Source organism: Calypte anna, chromosome 12, assembly GCF_003957555.1.
Source record: "Calypte anna isolate BGI_N300 chromosome 12, bCalAnn1_v1.p, whole genome shotgun sequence".
Taxonomy (NCBI): domain Eukaryota; kingdom Metazoa; phylum Chordata; class Aves; order Apodiformes; family Trochilidae; genus Calypte; species Calypte anna.
In genome coordinates this window covers 9,307,834-9,326,815 of record NC_044258.1, presented here as the reverse complement: position 1 = coordinate 9,326,815, position 18,982 = coordinate 9,307,834, and the positions used below count along the sequence as shown (strand labels likewise).

The following is an 18,982-nucleotide window of genomic DNA, read 5'->3' as shown; positions in this document are numbered from 1 at the left end:
AGGGTTCCTGTTGCCTTGAGAGCCATATATGAAGTTATGGATACGAGAAGATGTGCTGCTCTTACACTCAGGAAAAGCCCCAGGCAGAAGGTGTTAGTGCACATCCAACTCTTGCCATGGGTGCTCCTGGGAAGCATCTCCACCACAAGCACAAGGAGGGCCCCTCAGTGCCTGCACGCTGCTGGAACAGGACTGCCAGAGAACCAGGACGCACCACGGCAGAATGAGAGCTGCCATTCACACCAGCTATTTCAGACTCAGTCACCCGCTGCCAAGCAGGTCCCCGCTGGCAGCTGCAGGACGGCAGTGCAGACACCCAGCCGAGCCGCGTACAGGAACGCTATGCTAATTATTCCAGATCCTTTTTTGGGGGGGAGACAAAAAGAAAAAAAAAAGAAAGAAAGAAAGAAAGAACGAAAAAAAAAAGTATTCTGAATTTTTCGCCTTTGTCCATCATCAAGTTTCCGTGAGTGCTGCTTTGTTCGCAGCAAACGGAGCCCTCGCCAGCCCCGCGGGGCAGCTGCCAGCACCACCGCCGGGCTCCGACCTCCAAACCCGGTTCAGATCGTTACCCCGCAGGCCGAGCCACCCGCGACGCCCCCACTCCCGCACACCCCGGTCCCACCGGCGGCTCCCGCGCTCTGCCGGTGGAGAAGCGGGGCCCAGGCCTGTCCCGGCACGCCGCCTCCCATGACATCATTGCCAAAACCGCCCCGACAAAGGGCCCTGTGAGCCTGGCCCCGATCGCGCCCAGCAAAGCGCATTCCCCGCTGCTGAGCTCATCCCACCGCCCCTCCGGTGCCGGCCCCGGGGAATGGTTGGGACACAGCAGCCGCTCGCCTCTGCCGGGAACGGTGGAAGAGCTCCGAGCCCCTGAGTAACACGGTGGTCGAAGTTCAGTGCCCTCGGTTGCAAAGTTCCGTGTTTTGAGGAGAGGAATGAATGGAAGCGGGGCGGCAGGAACAGGCTCTGCAAGCCCTCCATGCCTCGCCGTTCCATGGGAGTTTGAGCCTGCCTGGAACCTTCCTGCTCCCCATGGATGGCAGGGCTGGCAGCAACCCGGCTGCGTTGACCCCACGGGCAACAGTCAGCTTTGGAAAGTACCAGGAAAGAGCCAGACAGGGTGGGATGGGGCCGTGGGAAGGGCTGCAGGACTGCACCCACACCATCACTCATCCCCACTGCCCCAGGGTCAGGCACCAGAGGAGGGAAGCACCGGGAAACTGTGGGGACAAGGGCAAGCAAGCCACCCAAGTGCTGATTAATCATTCAGGAATGGCTTTGAAGGGAAGTCCCAGCAGTGGGGAGTGAACATGCAGGAAAGAGGATTTCTGTTAAATGATGGAGGGAGGAGGGAAGAGAGGACTCCTTCTGCCTTTGCCATGGTCTGCTGAGAAACGCTTGGCTCAGCTTCCAAAACCAAGTGACATGACACCAACTACACCTCCCTTTTCTAGGCATGGGATGGGAGCCAAAGGGGAATGATCCTGTGCCAGGTCTCTGCTCCTCAGAGGTCAGCACATTCGTTGCCACAGCACAGCCTTCCCATCAGAGCAGGCTGCTATGCCCAAACCAGCAACATCTCTACCCAATTCACAGAAAATAAGTTCCACTTTAAGACATTAACATTTTAATCAAATGCAAAATTGCCTAACCTTACTAAGAAACACTTGTCTAGAAGTCTGATAAACTGGAGGTTATTTCATGCACATATGCAAACAAAAAAGCACATCTCACAACACATTGTGTGTTAACCACAAAGCCAAGCCTTGATCAGCAAGGCTGAATTGATAAAAACGGCTACAGGGTCAGATTTCTGCAAGTTTAATACAACAAAACTAAGTATTGTGTCTGAAACATGAGAGTGCTGTCACCGGCTTCACGAGATTAAGGTAATCCTAAATCTCACCAGGTCACTTCAGGTTGCACCAAGGTTAAGAGCCTGTCTGGCTCTTGCAAAGACCTCCCAGGGGCTGGCAGAGGCAGTAGGTGACAAGTCATTAGCATTGTGTTGCATTTTATGTTACAGAAGGTTAAAAAGCTTCAGTTGCAGGGGATGAACAGGAAGATCCATTGTTAGGCACCAGAGTGCCCTGGTGATGGAAAAGGTGCAAAAGATGAAAAAAAAAAAAAAACCTCAATAAGGCAGAAGAACAGAGGTAATCCAGAGGTTTCCAGGCGCCAGAGTGACCACTGCATTACTGAAAAGCATGTTTACTCACACTGGGGGTAGGTCAAGACAGTTATAAGAAACAGCATGAGAAATCCTGCCGAGATAAATGAGCCCATTCAGATAGGGCTGTCTATCATCTTCTGTGCGGCAGACGCCAAGCACGAAAGCTGCAATGGATGGTGTTTCTGAAGCCAAAACCAACACATTGGAAATTATCAGAAGTGATTACTGTTTGGGGAAATCCTTGGCCACAACACACACCAAGATTCAGTTTTTCCATCTGAGACCAGCATCACTGCACTGACTGCGATTCACATGCACAGGGCTGTTCAAAGGAAATCCCCATTCATGCAGCCCCACATGGCTCAACCCATCTCCAACTCCATGCTGCAGCAAAGAGCTCAGGATTGGAGTGTATTTTGTGGTTTGGGGTTGGTGACACATCAGAAAATACCCTGTCCGTTACTTTGGTTACAGAAAATATTTGTGGGATGTCTCAGTGTTGATAGGCTCCAATCTTAAACATCTAATAGTGCCATTCCCCATACATTTTCCTTGACGCATTTAAGCACAGATATCCTGTTAGAGAAGCTCTATTGTCCTCTGTAGCTTAGTAAAAAAGCTATTCCAGAAGTTATCAGCAGGACAGATATCTCAGTCCTACCCTTTCCCTGAGAAGCAATAGGAAAGGTGAATAATCTCTAACATGCAATTGTACCCCCACTGCAGATAGGAATGGCTACTTTGGAAGTCTCTCTCCAACATCTGAGCCACTTCAACAATTTATTTTGACATTCAGATATAAGTACTCACTGTTAACATAAACACACTGCTCAGAAAGCAGCCCTACACCCACACACTGCCAACACAACATGTCTTGCCATGCCACTGCAATTCAGTGCTGCCATGATGGTGCAAATGTCCTGGAATCAGCTGTGGTCCTGCCTCCAAGCTCCAGCCACTGCTAAAGCACTGCCATTCAAGTGCCTGTCAGGAGGGGAGTGACACTTCTGCACAACCCAGGCTGCTTTCTGTAGCTGCACAAGTGAGGATGCCTTGGGCTGTTGCAGTCACTATAAACATACACATACACTGCACATCCCTGCAGTCCTGGCAAGCACTGTTGCTTTTCCATGACCACTGTGAAAATGTTTTAATGCTTTTGTGTGTCAGCCAGCTATACAGCATGAGCTTTCACATAGACACCTATCCTCCCCTTCACTGGAAACCATGACTACCCTTGTCCAAAAAGGAAGGACACTTTCCTCCTGGAATGTCAAGCCTTAAATAAAAAAAAAACTAAGACATTCAGTATCTTGCAGCTGCCCTGTAAGAAAGAAGCCTTTCCCTCTTTCTGGAGAAAGAAGTGAAGGCATTTGAATGTATTTCTGTATACTTGTGCAACCCAGCAATAAACACACTTCCATCTGCACACAGGACGAGGCTGGCCCCTGCGCAGTCAAGATTTAAACCCTGTGTGTTTAACTTGCCACACAGGACAGCTCTGTGTTTATACAATTTCAGCTACAAGCTGCTAACATAAGGAATAGATGCTTGGCTTGAGGCCCAGGTAATTCATCCAACAGTGGTAGCCACCATCAGACAGACCTCTTTTGAGAGAAGCCTTCATGAGCAGGAGAGCAGTGGTGAATCTGCAGAGGCACGGTCTGCGCGGGTGGTCTCTGAGCACCTCAAAGAGCTCCATATGGGATTAATGGTACAGCTCAAGCACATATTAGCCACATCTGTGTGATGTGTGCTGGTGCAGACAGCGTACCCGCTCCTCCCACCCCAACTCATCACTGTGCAGTGAAGCTTTGCTTTGGATGAGCAAGTTTTGCATTACTGTAAGCAGCCCAAAGGACCCTGACTCACAGCAGCTGCTGTGGGCTGGCTGGGCCCAGAGGTGCTCTCCTACACCTCTGATCCCAGCACGAGTCAGGAGCAGCTCTGCTCATCTGACCTCATCCAACTTTGTCAGGAGCTGCTGGGCCATAACGGGTTCTGGCTGCTAACAGCATTTCTGAGCTCAGAGGGACACCACCTTTCTTGTCCAGAGGCTGGACCTGACATCTTCCAACTAAAGGCTTCACACAAACCTTTCCAGACTTCACAAGCTCACAGCTCTCCCCCTAGTCTTGAGGGACAGCACTCTACCACACACACGCTGATGGAGCAGGGTGCAGGCAATTACCCAAATCCTCACCAGATGCAAGATCTCATTTTTAATATGCAGTCCCACGTTGTTCAGATTTGCAGGCCTATTGTATTTCACATTTTTAACACAACACAAGAACTAAAGCACTGGCTCTAGGGGCATTTTTTCAAGAGGTGGAACAGTCACAGCAACGTCATGACCTGCACTGCTCTGCTTCATCTCCCATGCCCCATCCAGTTACCTACCAGGCTAGGTACAGCATTAGGTCACCTTGTCTGGTATCAGCTCCTCCAACTTCTACATTTGAGCTTCAGTACTTCTGCTGTCCAGCTACTGCTTCAGAAGCCTGAGCTACTTTTCTAACAGCTAGAGTAAGAAATATTCTTTAGCTTATTAAAGCTTTTGTTTGAGTAATAAAGCTGGTTAATTAAAATATTTAAGCTTCCTCTGCCTTAGGCAGTGTTTTCAACCAATAGTTGCAGCACTTCATGAGAAGCAGTTTATTTTTCCTCCTTGCAATTAAAAACCTATTAAAGGTACATAGCTATCTTCAGTTATTTATCTATATGAGATGGGGCATTTTGTTAGCTGTAAACACTGAACTCAGAGCTAGGCTACAAAACCAGAGCAAAATTTGAAGTAGACTTAAATGAAGTATGGTTTTATGCCCCTAACTTCACAGACTTCCCTGGCTGAGTCAGAGTTGTTCAGGGAAGCTTTCCACCCAGGAAAGCCCAGACATTTTGGCTCTTTTGTTTTACAGGTATGAACCAGCAGGTCCTTACTTGAGCCCGCTGCTCCTGGTCCTTCCATGGCAGAGCAAACCACCTCTGTGAGCAGACACTCACAAGGTAGCTCCAAACTGCTCCCTCCCAGAAAGCAGTACATTGGCATATACTCCAGTAAGGATCCCAGGAGTGATGTGGTTAATCCTCTGGGACAAGGTCTTTGCAATACCCTTGTCCAGGAGTCCCAGATTCTCCTATCTCAATAACTGCAGATGTCTGCAAGTCATGAGTGTGCTCAGTAAAGCTCACTCAGCTGCCACTGATCATCTGGTGTGACAGCACCAAGGCCAAGGCTGAGCCACCCTGCTTTACAGTGGGTGGCAGTGACTGCAGAACTGCAATTAGTGCTTTCTCACCCCTTTTTGGGGGAAGAATTTATATCACTGGAAAGCAACCTCAGCCTTTTCCAACTTTTTAGTGCAAAAGCTGTAAGAGGCTACCCAGGAGCTGTGACTGCTTCTGCACATCTCTGAGGATCCCCAGGGCACGCTGGCAGATGCTCCTCAGTAGCCTGACTTTATGATCCCTCCAGAGGACATCTCACTTGGTGTTGGATGACTTGACAGAGCTGGCAATCCTTGCTCTCGCTCACTGCTCAGGTTAGGTCAGGGAAATACTATCAGTACTGGAGGTGGTTTATCAACACACAGCTAACTGGGGTCTCCTCTGAAAGCAGCTGTCCTAGGTGTCTGGTAAGTTTTCCTCTCCCTTTGGCCACCTATATTCGGTGTAGCAGCTCAGTTGTCCTGCACACATGCTGCATCGTCTGTTAAGAATGTCAAACTCACTTCAGCCAACACTAATACCACGGGACTACATAACCACAAAGCATTAAGACAGCACCACTACAGAGGGCCTTGCAGTCCCAGTTGAAAGGCACCCATGTCTTTGTCACAACATCTGATAGCCACAGTGTCCAGCACTGCTGATCTTGGGGTGTGGCACTGGAAGTCATGGCTCTTGCAATTCACCACAAGGTTTCCTAGCAGTCACCAGCCTAGTTTTCCTATTTCTTCATAGCAGCATTTTTACCACAAACCTAAAAGAGTAAACAAAAGAAATAACTCTCAGATACAACTAAAACTGTTTCTATTTGAATTTTAGTTAGTTTATTGATCTTGATCAAGCAGTTAGGTAAGCTATCAGATGCTTGCATGCAGCCACACACTGTTAACCAGCAGACAGAACAAAGCTGAAACAACACCATTAGCATCCTAAGTCTTCTCACAATGGGTATGTTAAAGCTGCTCAGACACCAACTCTTCACTCATAGGGGAATTTCATAAGGAGCAGTGTCTGAACAAGTGACAAAACAAGTGACAACAGCTCAGAGCCACTGCAGCTTGAGCGAACAACAGCTCTGCAGGAACACCCAGGTGGCGGAACCAGCTCAGAACTGTCAGGACTTCAGATTATTTGGGAGACCAACAAGCAGAATTACTCTGAGCCCTGCAGAAAGAAGGAAACCCTACTGAAATTCACCATCTGGCTATGAAGGTGAAGTAACACTTGACATCTTGCACCACCAAGATGACAGTTTAACACAAACTTTGTTTAGCAACCAGTGTTCCCCATTCTGCAGTGAGGATCAAAAACAGATTAATCCAAAATTTGTGTCTCACACCATGAGAGACACAAGGTATATTTTTTACACTACCAGTTCCCAGCCAGCAAGATGCAAAGACAAATGTGCAGGACCCTTCAGCTCAGGCTCTTTGCTCCTGTGGCCCAAGGCCAGAGGGACCTGCAGCTACCAGTCACTTTATTATAAAGGGAGGATCTGCACAGAGGTAAAGGTCACCTCCAAGACATAATTGTCAGTGTTTTAGCCTTGAGACCTAAACTAGTTCCGAGTCCTGACTTGCCAGTATTTGCCTATGGGAAGTCCACTAAAACGGCTGCACCTACTGCTGCAAGGTTCTTGTGAGAAAAGGCCATGTAAAACAGTTAATTATACCAATTAAAGGCAGCAGAGATAGAGCAATGCTAGTATCTAGCCAAGGGGAACAGTATTTCCTCCTCCATGTTTGAATAACCTTCAGCTGCACACATCACGGGGGTGTTTGCTCAGAGCAGCTCTGTGCCCTGTGCTTTCTGCTGCAGGCTCCAGAGGAGACTTTCAAAGCTTGTTGACATAACACAGCTCCCCAGTTGCTACCTACAGCTTGGTTTAGGCCCACCAACCACGACAGTGCCCTTTAATATAGGCTCAGAAATACAGACATATACATCGCCTCCTCACAAGAGAGGACACAGACTAATCCAAACCAGTAGGCAGCCCGGGGCAGCCCAAAATGACAGTGGGCTGTGAGCCATGGAGCAGAGCCTGCCATCAGCATCCCGTCCCCAGGCCAGGCAGGAGCATCTCCCAGCTCCAGATCCACCTGTGCGAGGCAGAGACAGCATTTCAGAGCAGCATTTCAGAGCAGCATTTCAGAGCAGCATTTAACAGCTCAGCCCAGAGCTCATCTGGCAGGCAGCCAGTTCAAAGTGCCCCCCAGTTTTCAGCACAGAAAAGTGGGTGGAAATGAACCAGCAGTGGGCTAGCAGGAAGGGCAGCTTTCAGCTTCTGCTCCACAGAAGTGCAGAGGGCCCAGGGCCAGCAGTGCAAATGCTTGCACCCCACCCAGGCTTGCAGAAGGCAGCAAGAGCCTCCCTGATGGTGTGGTGAGAGCAGAGCTCAATGCTCTGGCTGATTGCTGAGCACAGCTCCCATTCCAGGCAAGCACTGTCTTGGGACATGCTGCTGCAACAGCTCTTGCCCAATTTCCCCCTCACAGCAAGCAGTCTGTCTGTCTGTCTGTGCCCACCTCGCCCTCAGAGCACCCAGCTTTCAGGAGCTGTGTCGCCATGCAGCCTGGCCAGCTCATCTTGGAGAAATTCAATGCTCTAATGACAAGTAAATGCGTCATGACTTACAGCATGCCCTGAAGCCAGGGAGAAGGAGCTGCAGCCAATGATGTCATTGCAGCCCACAACCACTTTTGTGCTATTACTGGGTAAGGGTTGGCAGGAAAGTTCATGCGACCCGTTGGTGCTGTTGTTAGGTGAAAACAGCTTGTACCTTTTCAAGAAAGATCCCAGACTGGATGTTCAAAGCTCTGCCACCACCGACCTACCAGCCTGATCACTAAACCTTACTATACTTCAGTGATCAAGAGGAAACAACTCTGAAATACCATCTGAACCCATGCTTTTGAGATTGCCTTCAGTATTTATTGGTTCCCCCTCATTAGAACCTATACCTTTGAGTTGCAAGGAACAGCAAAGGACCACCACTTATCTGACTCAGAGGAAACACCCCATTAGCAACCAGACAGCGCAGCTGTATGTGTGGCTGCTCTTCTCAGAGGATTTATTAGAGCCATGGCTGCTTTCTTCCAAAGGCAGTATCAGCAGGAGGTCCGAACAACCACAGCCCACCACCCCAGGGCAGATAGGATTCAGCTGCTCCATCCTCTGCCCACCCACAGACAGCTCCAGGGCAGTGTCTGCTGTGTTACCCCATGCAGGGTAGGCTGTGCAAGAACACCCTTGCTTCCCCAAGAGCTTGAGCAAAGCCACATTGGGATGTTGCTTGAAGTGGCCTGGCTTATTTTCACTATCAAAAAGTCTTTTTTTTTCTTGCAGTAGTCACAATACAGTTTCATTGTACCAGCACAGTAGGAATTGGACATTACCTACAGCTAACGAGGGATATTAGATTTCAACTGCTTACGGCAGAGCAGTGTTTATACAAAGAATTGAAATCCATTAGCTGAGCCCAAAGCCCACAGCAGCAGATCCAGTTCTCGCTGTGATGTACCAGATATTATGTTGACACCTTGAAAACTCAAGGTTAGATGCAGGAGAGGCAAAAGTGAGGGAAGCAGACAGATTAGAGACCATGTCAGAACCCAGAGAACTATCTGGTCATGTTACAACACACACCCACTGCAAGGCTTTTGAGTACAGGACCTAGGATTTCTCTCTTAGTAACGACCTGTAAGAAAGTGTCTTCCTATTAGATTACAGGGTACCGTTCCTTCCTCAGGCAGAACACAAACTGGTAGGAGTACAAGCTACAGAAACTTTTTCCTTCTGAGGAAAAATAAAAAAAATCCTGAAGCAAGATCTAGGGAAAAATTCTCACTCAAGCTTCATTGCATTAATCCAAGTCAACAGGCAGAGCTCACTTAGGCCATTGAAGAGATAACCTCAGATCCCAGTAGTTGACTCTACTCTGAGCCCAAGGTCAAGTTCATATGAAGAGCAAGAGCAGCTCTGCTCACCCCACCCAGGCTATGGCTGCGATGGGTGGGTGGGTATCCAGCTCGACCACACACACACACACCACTAGGGTTATCGAGAAAAGACACAGTGGCAGCAGCAGAGAGTTCAAAGAAACATTTTCACAAAAACTCCAACTGTTACTTCTCCAAACCCAACACAAAGGCACATGGATGCTCCCCTCCTGTTAGCAGGAATTCAGCCCGAACAAACTAAGCCTTGTAGTTAGTGCTATATGGGGAAGGCTGTAACAAAGACTGCTCAAATCTCCTTCCAAAGATGAGCAGCACCTTCACTTAGTCTTTTCTACATATATTTTGGGTTTGATTCTTCCCCCAGCAGTTAAGATTCAGCTACACAGCATTTCCTTCCTCTAGCACAGACATACTTGGGACATCAGACTCCGGTCTTCTTGCCAAGGTCAAGCAGACAGCAGCAACACATTCTCATCTACCTCCACCCACCATGCATGCCCATCACTATCTTGGTGCACCTGCACAGAGAAGACTCCCCCTCCCTGTGGGTGGGTGCTTTGGAACACAGCCCACAGTACTGTCAGAACATACACACAAAAAGCAAGAAAATCTCACAAGAACCTACAGGTTTCACTGCAGGAAGCTTGGCCACCTCACCAAGAGCCACAGTGAGGCTGGATGCTTAGTGAGGAACTGCAGCTGGGACAGGCTCTTCAGGCATATTGGTACCAACCACTAATAGAGCCAAACCCTGGGTCTCTGAGCTTTGCACCTTCATTATTTTAATGACTTAAAGGTCAGGTGCCATATTCATAAGCTGAGCTGTGTGCTTCTTTACTGAAAGACAAGTCCACAAGCAAGGCCACCCAATGCTGGTGGCAAAAACCTGGTGAGTGTCACAGTACAGCTGAGGTCTGTTCACACCAGCATCACCTGCAATGCACTATTTCACTCTGGTGTGCTTGTTTAAATGTGTGTTAGAGGGTTAAACTTGTCAGACCCTTGTTTGGGTCCCAGCCAAGCTGCACATCACAGTCTGTTTTTCTGAGAAGCAGAGAGAAAAAGGAATTCCTCTGCAGCTTGAGGCATTCAGAGATTGTTGTTTTACTTCCCATTGCTTGAAGCAGACACAGAACAATACTGGCAGTACAGAAGTATGACCACACACAAGGCTAGCCACATTCTTAGATTACAGTCATAGGCTAGGAAGAGTTATCCTGACCCATTTAGATTTAAATATCCCCATGTAAGTCAATACAGGACATGGCATTAGAATATGGAGCAGTTAAGACTTCAGTCTCTCCTCAATAGTTGGTGCAGTGTTCACTGCTTTAAACAAAAAAGCTGTTTAGCACATTAGTCTAGCTGGTCCCAAGTAATTTTGCTGAAGTTTGACCACTTTACAAGTTTCCGCTCATATGTAAAAGAATGCAAGAACAGTCTGTGTAAGCTACCTTCAAGTTTCCTGTAACTTAGAGCAAACAGTTCATGCAAAGCCACTTTCTCTTCAGACCAGCAACTCAACTGTTGAAACAGAAGGTACTGAGGAGACCAACAACTCTCAGAAACCAAAGCCACCTGCAGTCTGCAGCAGTGAGGCCCACTGCCAGTGTATCAAAAATAATTTTCAAGGGGAAGGATTAAATGTCACATTTCCAAGAAGCAGAAACCTGCTTCCAAGACACACTGAATATTTTCCAGAAAACAGGCTCGAGGGAAGTCCTAGGTAAGTGGCCGACAAAATGCAAGTGTATTTTGACTACCTCCTTATGATGTGTGAATAGCACCTGGAGTGAGACAGAGAAAGACCCTAAGTGTAGACAGGCTGAACACACATTTTCCTTTTTTCAGCTTTCAAGTAATAAGCTCTGGGTATTACAGGACAATAAATTTACCCAGTTTTAGGAAAAAAAATTTCCTTTAAAAAAATAAGGTTTGCTTTACCACCTTTCAGTGAGCGTATCAACAGCCTAGGGAGGAAAGTTGGTTTTCAACTATTTTCCTAAAATGAGATTTCGAAGAGGTACTCACACGTCAAGACATTTTCATCTTTAGAGGATGCTGAATGTCTGTACTACAAAGTGCATGCATCAAGTGCTCTGTCATTAACAGAAAACTCACCCATATGCAGGTTTGGCTCAGCCAGAAAGAGCCTTTCCAGAAGTTTTCCTGCAGCTGGGACACCCAAAGACCACCAAGATATTTATGACACAAGTACCAACAGATCATGAGTCCAACCTCATCCTCTCCTCACCCATCTCCATCTGGCATGGATCAGCTCCCTTCAGGCACAGCAGTGGGATTCGAGACCACCAAAAAGACAAACCTTAAAACCAACCACACAACTGTAGCTGAGGCTGGCACCAGATCCCAGTGACACCCTGCAGCTGGGAGGCAAGCCAGATCAGCTCACTTATCTGGTGAAAGCACAGCCTGACAAAGAGAAAGTACATGGCTTTCAGTTTGATCAATCTGACTGCCGCAGTCTAAGATTGCAATTGTACCAAACAAACTGGCACTCATTCTGCCTCTGCCAGCAACACATTAGTGCCTGCCAGGAGCAGGTACTGAACAGCATCAGGGCACACACCTAGGACCTGCTGGTTGTAAGCTTGGGTGATTGGCAGGTCACAACCCAAAACCACCTTCCAGGCCTTAGACACTGAACTTCTCTGCTTTTAAGCTAAACCTGTTAACTCCTAACACCCAGTATCAGGCTTTCTAGAGGCAATATCAGTGACAAATTAGATTTAACCCCACACACACCTTTCTCTGCCACCTGCACCAGCTTTTACCAAAGCATGGTGTGGCTCCTGTACAAAGCAATCTGTGGAGTCCATCAGCTCCTTCGGCCAAGAGTAAAGCCCTTGTGCTTGCATTCTTGTCGTCCTACTCCACAGTGCCTGTCAGCTGCATGCCACTCAGCACCCAGGAATCTGCAATTATCTCAGTCTAGCAGACAAAAATAAGCTAGACTTAACACTTGTTAACACTTGAGTAGCACTGCAGCTGCCTCGTGTTGAGCAGAAGACTCCATGAAGTTACCTGCAGCAGTTACAGCAGCTTTTTCAGAGTTTTCAATCTCATTTTTTCTGGATGGCAAAAGCACATGTGTGCTTTATGGCCATTTTTACAGTATACCACACATGAAGTTAAATCTGCACTGAAACGAAGGCACTTCATGTCTAGAAGAAAAGTATCCTGAAACTACCAAGACTGACAACAAAGAGTAACAGCAGCAGGAGAGGTTGGACTCTTAATGTGCACCCAGAAAGGGTTGTAGTTGACATTTAATGGATTTCTCTGTGTATAGGCAGACTTCTTCTAAACGGACAAAAAACCAAAAGCTTACTACTGAAAAAGCTTAAAAATGAGGCTGTAATATAGCAGTGGTAGCCGAACCATAACACATGCTTTCAAAAAGTTCCTGGAAGTTAAACAATAACCGGAACAGGTACTGCATCCACTTAGCAAAGATCTGATAGCATTAGTAATGCTAGAAATTCAGCAGTCATAGCTGTCAGTTATTCCCAGCTGATTTGGCTCAGAGCTAGTCCTAAACACCCCAGGCCCTAAAGACCAATCTAGTTATAAAAGTTCTCTACACAAAAGCCTTTACTAGTGCATATCTCCAGACCACAAGAAGGCCTTGCTTTTGTTCAGCAACACAAAGAAAGAGATTGCAAACTAGAAAAAAAAAATTCCAAGTTCTTCAGAACCTGCAGGAAGAAATGCACTCAAGACAGTTAGGTATACCAGACAACAATGGGCCTGCAAGAGAGGTGGCATGGGCTCCAACCCCTTCCACCAAGTGAAACGCTGCAGTGCTTGCTCTGGACATCTTTTTTGGAAAGTGAGTCCAGGATGTTTTTTCAGGAGAAGCTCAGTTTATCCAGGTCTGGATGTATAATAGGGCTCCTGTGCTACACTTGGCTCTGGGGGCACAGCATAGATGGAGCTGTAAACTCCCACATGCAGAGTTTGGAACACAGCAAAGGTAGCAGCAATCATAGCCATTTCATTCTCCAAAGCTTCCATTACAGGGTTTTTTTTAGGGCTTTTTTGACATTTTAGGGTTTGCTTGGTTGTAGTTTGTTGGTTTGGGTTTTTTTGGTCGTTTTAATAGTCAACACAATGCAAATAAACTACAAAACAGTTAGACAAGCCTTAGATGACTATAGCCACCCTGCAGCTCAGTCTAATCCTAGAAGGGAACCAGGCTTCTGCATCAGAGTTTCTAGAAAGGAAATTGCTGGAAGCCAGGCCTGACTGGACTAACCTTGATCTCCCAAACCCACAGACCTGGGGAAGTCCCAGAGACAAATAGGAAGTCAGTTGGAGCAACAGCTTTGGTCCAGGGCAAACAATACACCAGGAAGGGAGCACTCGCCTGGTGATAATGTTGTGGCTGGTAAGGAGCTATTGCAGTGGCTGAAGCAGAAAGGTGAGCTCCACTGCTCCCAAAAGCAAGCTCAAGCCCAAGAATCAGCAGCTGCAACTCAAGCCCTACTGTGTGCAAAGGGAATGCATCTCTGAGTAAATAATTAGCACCAGCTTCATTCCCAGCTGCTTTGAGCTGTACATGAACTGCTTTGCCCCAGGAGGATAACTAGCCACTGGGGACCTAACAGCCCCCATTTGTCCAAAGCTGTTTTTCCATATTAGTAGAGAGGAACAACAGGGTACCCAGCTATTCCACCCAGCCACAGGTTTCCAGGTTTCCAGAGAGGGCTAAGTCTCTCACAAACTAGAGAAGTTTCATATTTTCAAGTTATTGCAGTTAAAGCCTCCGAATGGAAACAGCTTTTACCTTGGCTAAGAGTTTTAGGCAACTAAGCAGAGCTGCACTCACCCAAATTCAGCTGTGCAATTCATCGAGGCCAGAGTCATCAGGAGGCAGTAATTAGAGTTATCTGGCAAAGAACTAGAAAAGGCATTCACATTCCTTCCCAGGGATCTCTCAGGCATTCAAATTATTGCTTAGCAGACTACATTTCAGCCACACCTGAGCTGTTCCCAAAACGGTCACCACAGGCATTCCTGAGGGAACATCTGCAATCTGACATGGATGGTTACAGCTTTAATTTCCTGAGCAGACCACCAATTAATCGAGCAATTGAACCCTCCAGTGTGGCATAGACAATCAAACCTAGTGCCAGCCAGGGCAGGCATTAGCTCAAAAACACTTCATCTCCAGGAGTTAGCTGAGGAGAGGCCTTTGTACATTTTCAGCCACAGTAGAAAGAATTAAGGAGAAAGTGCACTCTGTTCAAAAGCTGCAACTGTACTTAGGCAAGCATCCACGCTAACCTGAACACTGGCATCATCTACTGGGCTTCACCGAGGAAGAAAAATCTCCTCACACTCCTGCACCGCCTGTGGTAGCATGCAGCTCCCCACATGAGGTCCAGGCTCCAGAACCCTGCCAGGCCCGGGGATCCCGACTGGACACAGGCTGGGGCGAGCACCGTCCCAGTTGCATCTCTTGCCAGGGCTGCTGGAGGGGCCAGCACCTGGGGAAATGCACTGCACGGGAAGAGAGCGTGCTCTGGGTACTGGGTTTCTTCAGGAAAAGACCAGAAACCAAAGCTTCACCTATGAGATTTGTGACCAAGAGCAAAACTGGGGAGCATAGGATGATGGAACTGACAACCCAGCTATGGGGCAGCCCCACAGCATACACGGCTTTAGACCAACACTACACTGCACCCCAAAGCTTCCTCTTGAAAGACAGAAAAAGCAGCAACTCCTCGGTTGCTGATGGAGCCCGGCCAGCAGCACCCCACAGCACCCCGTGCCCGGACCTCATCCACACTCCACAGGGCAACGGGCCGGCGTGGAAAACAGACAATAAACTGAGGGGGGAAAAAAACCCAAAACAAAACACAAAACCAAAAGAAAACCCCAAGGCACACTCGTCAGGGATGCACTCACCGATGGAGACCAGCTTGATGCTCTCCCGCTCCAGGAACTCGAGGGCCACCGAGACGTTCTCCAGCTGCATCTGGCGGAAGGTGGGCCGCTGGTGGTACTTGCGGTACATTCGCTTCTGGCTGAGCACCTCCAGGAGGGCGATGAGGCGCAGCCCATCGCTCAGGTCGTGCTGCAGGTTACCGATGCGCTTGTTGACGCAGCGCAGGTGCTCGTTGCACCAGCGGGTGAAGGTGTTCTGCTGGATCCGCTTCCAGGGCGCGTCCTCCGCCAGGTCCTTCTCGGTGGCCGGCATCTCGCCGTCGGGATCCGCCGCTCTGCGCCCGCCCTGGCTCCGCGCCTGCGTGCTCATGGCCAGGCCCCGCTCCGCCTCCTGCTTTTCCACCACCTCCTCCGCCTCCTCCTCTGCGATCCGCCCCACCCGGCCGCACCCGCCCGCCTGCGGGAAGGGAAGCGTGGAGCTCAGTGCCGGCCCCCGCTGCTTCGGCCCACTCGTCCCGCCCGCTCCGCGCTGCTCCGCCGCGCCTCGGCCTCTGCGCGGGCCCCGCCACTTGGCCCAGCCTTTATCCGCCGGGAGCGGCACGCCCTCGGCTGCATCAGCCTCCTCGCCCCGCCGTACCGAGCGGGGGGGGCTGGGCTGGGCTTTCCCTCCCCCCAGAGGCTCCCACTGGACCGGCCCCCACTTGGCTGTGGCTGTTCCCCCGTGGGGAGTGAGACTCACCTGGCAGCGGGGCCAGGGTGCGAGGCCTTGGCACAATTAGGAGTTGCAACTCACCTGGCACTAGTGGCTGGCAAGGGGTGCCACTCCCTTGCACCAGGGCACAAACACAACTGAGACACACAATAGCAGTTCCCTTTATGGTGTTCACGCCCGCCCGAGGCAGCCCAGCACCCCTGAATTTATCCCCGAAAGGTGTGTGAGCCCATGTAGCTCTGGGTAGACGATTCAGTGCAGGGGCCTGCACAGCGTGGACCTGTGCGGCAGAGGCCAGCAGAGCCTGATCACTGTGCTGGGAGGGAGGGATTTTCAGTTTCTGGACATCTGTAAAATGCTGCAGCCATCAGGAGGGCCGTGCAAAGTACAGCCTGGGTCAGCAGAGATTGATTGCGCTCCCATGCTGCTAAGGGATAGCACCCTCTGTATGATACCATTTTATCTACCATTGAAAGAAAATGGACCCTTCAAAAAGTAATCAAGGAAGGTTTAAAGTCTTGGAGGGTTCTCTTTCTTCCCCCACCCCCCCTGATTTCCTCCCGTGCCACTCCCTGCCGACATACAAGACTGTGACTTCCCGCTGACTCATCTGATGACAGCAAAGAGTCAACAGAACTACCCCATCCGCAGTCATTATATGCTGATGTTGTTCAGGTTGGCAAGACACCTCATGACGCTCACGGAGACATCTCAGGAGGCTCTCAGGTCAGTGAAAGCTGCATGAGGTGTCCCTCTGTGTCCCTGCCCCAAGGGAAGCCTGTGCCACCCGCCCACTCTCCTGCACACACTCACAGTCTTGGCTTTCCACTGGTGTCAAGCGAAGCGTATACGTGCAGATCTATTCACATCAAGGCTGTCACACTGAAAGATGTGAGAATCTGTCAGAGAAAACAAATCCATTAAAACACAGTCGATATAGTCTAATTCAGATAAATGACCAGAGCCACTCACCACTAACATTAGAATACAGATTTCAAATTATTTTCATTCAAGGGTTTTATTTTAATGACTTTAGTAAACCTTGGCTCTGTGGTTTTTCTCCAGAGACCTCGCAACTCCTTCCTCTTGACTTGGTAAGTTCTACTAGATGAGTTTATAAGAAAAGAAAAAAGAAACAAAGCTGAAGATGAGGTGAAATAGTAGTTATGCCTGAACTTCCACCATACCAAACCAGTAGGCAGCATCACCTTCTGTTTTAGAATTATCAAAGGCAGCAGACTCCATACATTGAAATGATGAGGCATGGCACAGCAGACATTGCACTTTCCTCAAATTATTTAGCCAAGTAGCAAGAAGGATTTAAATAAAAATGGCTTCAATGGACGGATTTTACATACAGAGCAAAATCAGCTCAAGCCATAGTGATTCCCCAGCCTGGGCAGGTTGTGTCTCCAGGAACAGCTCTCTGCCATCAGCACAGCTCAGAGGAAAGCAGCTGGAAACATGGAGCTGAGCCTTTTTTCAAAGGCTTTTCTTCCATCATTCTATACTTCATCTTTTAATAGATGCTAATTGCTTATTGACTTTGGCCTGGGTTGGGACTCCTTAGCAACTATTCCACATCCAGATTATCTGATTGCTTATATCATTTTAATTTCAGTTTCTTCTCACTCCTGCACCTAATAATGCACACTCTCCTTTATATATTTTTGTGCACAAGCTGAAGCTTCAGCCATTTTCTTCTGTAACAAAAGCAGTGAATAAAAGCTAAACAGGAAAAATGTAGAATCCATATTAGGTCCTTAATTTTTAAATTAAATATTTATCTAAGTTTTTCAGTAAAGGTAATATTTTTTATAGACCCAGAAAACAAACAAACAAAAAAACCCAAAAATACTTGATCCCAACAATGTATTCTGCAATCACTCTTTCTGAACACATACAAACAGCAGTTTCCTGAAGTGGTTTTGCACCATTTCATCAATCCAACCATCCACCCCAGCAGCAGCAGTGTGCTGGCACATAAATGAATGTGAAGGGCTCAGCAAAGTGCTGCTGCAGAGCTGTAAGCCCAGCTCACCCCATCAGCCCCAGAGCTGAGCAGCAGCACAGGGGGGGCTGCTGCTGCATGGGAGTGTGCAGGATACGTGGGATGCTGGTGGTCTGGATGCAGCATCCCACATAGCAGCCACCCCTCCTTGCACATCCCAGGGCTTTTAAACAGAAGTCAGCTTTTTGCATCCTGATTGCTTTCACAATTATTGAGGAAAAAAGGCTGCTTTTTAGGAAGAGAATGAAAAAAAAAGCAAAATTATTTCTGTTCTGAGGAACAGATTCTGCTTCTTTCTGTCCTTCCTCCCCATCCAAGGTGACCCTCCCAGACGTGGTCTGAGCACTGCTTCTGGTTTATGGGCAGTGGAGGGGGAATTCCTTGCAGGCACCTCATAGCCTGCATTAGAGGTCAGTGTAGAAGAGGCACCATCTCTGGAAGATGCCTGGCCAAAAGTATGGCACCTATTCCTTGTCCTCCACAGCCAGTAAGAGAGCACCCCTGTGGTGCTCCACGATAAGGTTGTTCTTGTGGTCTTGTTTGGCCTGAAAAACTGGATTTCCTTTGACATGAAGTTGGAAGACACTTTAACACAAGTGAACACATGCTTCAGGTTTTATCAAGAGACAGAGAAGTGGAAACAAGCTAATCCATGAATCCATACTTTTTGGATAACCACCTTGGTATTGTATTTATTTCAAATGATCTACTATATTCCTTGCAGAAGTACCTTATGTATATATTTATATGGATAGATGTTTGTGTGGATGTATGTATAAATGCAGAGAAGGAGGGAGAGAGACTTCAACACTACACTCTAGGGCAGATACTTTTTTCTTTTGATGTCCTGTATGACAAGGATCTTTCCAACCCAGCTCTTCTTTTGCTCACTAAATGCAGATACAAGGAAGGAAGAATGCTGTCACTGCTTTTTATGGCCTCTTTAAGCAGTTGCAAAAAGTCCACGTCATTGAATTTTTCCA

General features: G+C 48.2%; 1 protein-coding gene across 4 annotated transcripts in view; it reads right to left on the bottom strand.

The window, feature by feature from the left end:
* The window catches only part of FLNB (filamin B), a 71,378-nt gene extending 55,645 nt beyond the window's left edge, over positions 1-15,733 (bottom strand). For 3 of the 4 annotated variants that reach the window (XR_003988075.1, XM_030458562.1, XM_030458563.1), the window contains exon 1: positions 15,298-15,674. Coding sequence is in view for 2 of the 4 variants with exons in the window: in XM_030458562.1 (XP_030314422.1) it covers positions 15,298-15,646 (349 nt within the window). In the remaining 2 variants the exon portion in view is untranslated. Of the gene's footprint in view, positions 1-15,297 lie in introns of all 4 variants that reach the window. The other variant, XR_003988076.1, reaches the window with a different exon arrangement.
* Positions 15,734-18,982: the final 3,249 nt, after the last annotated feature.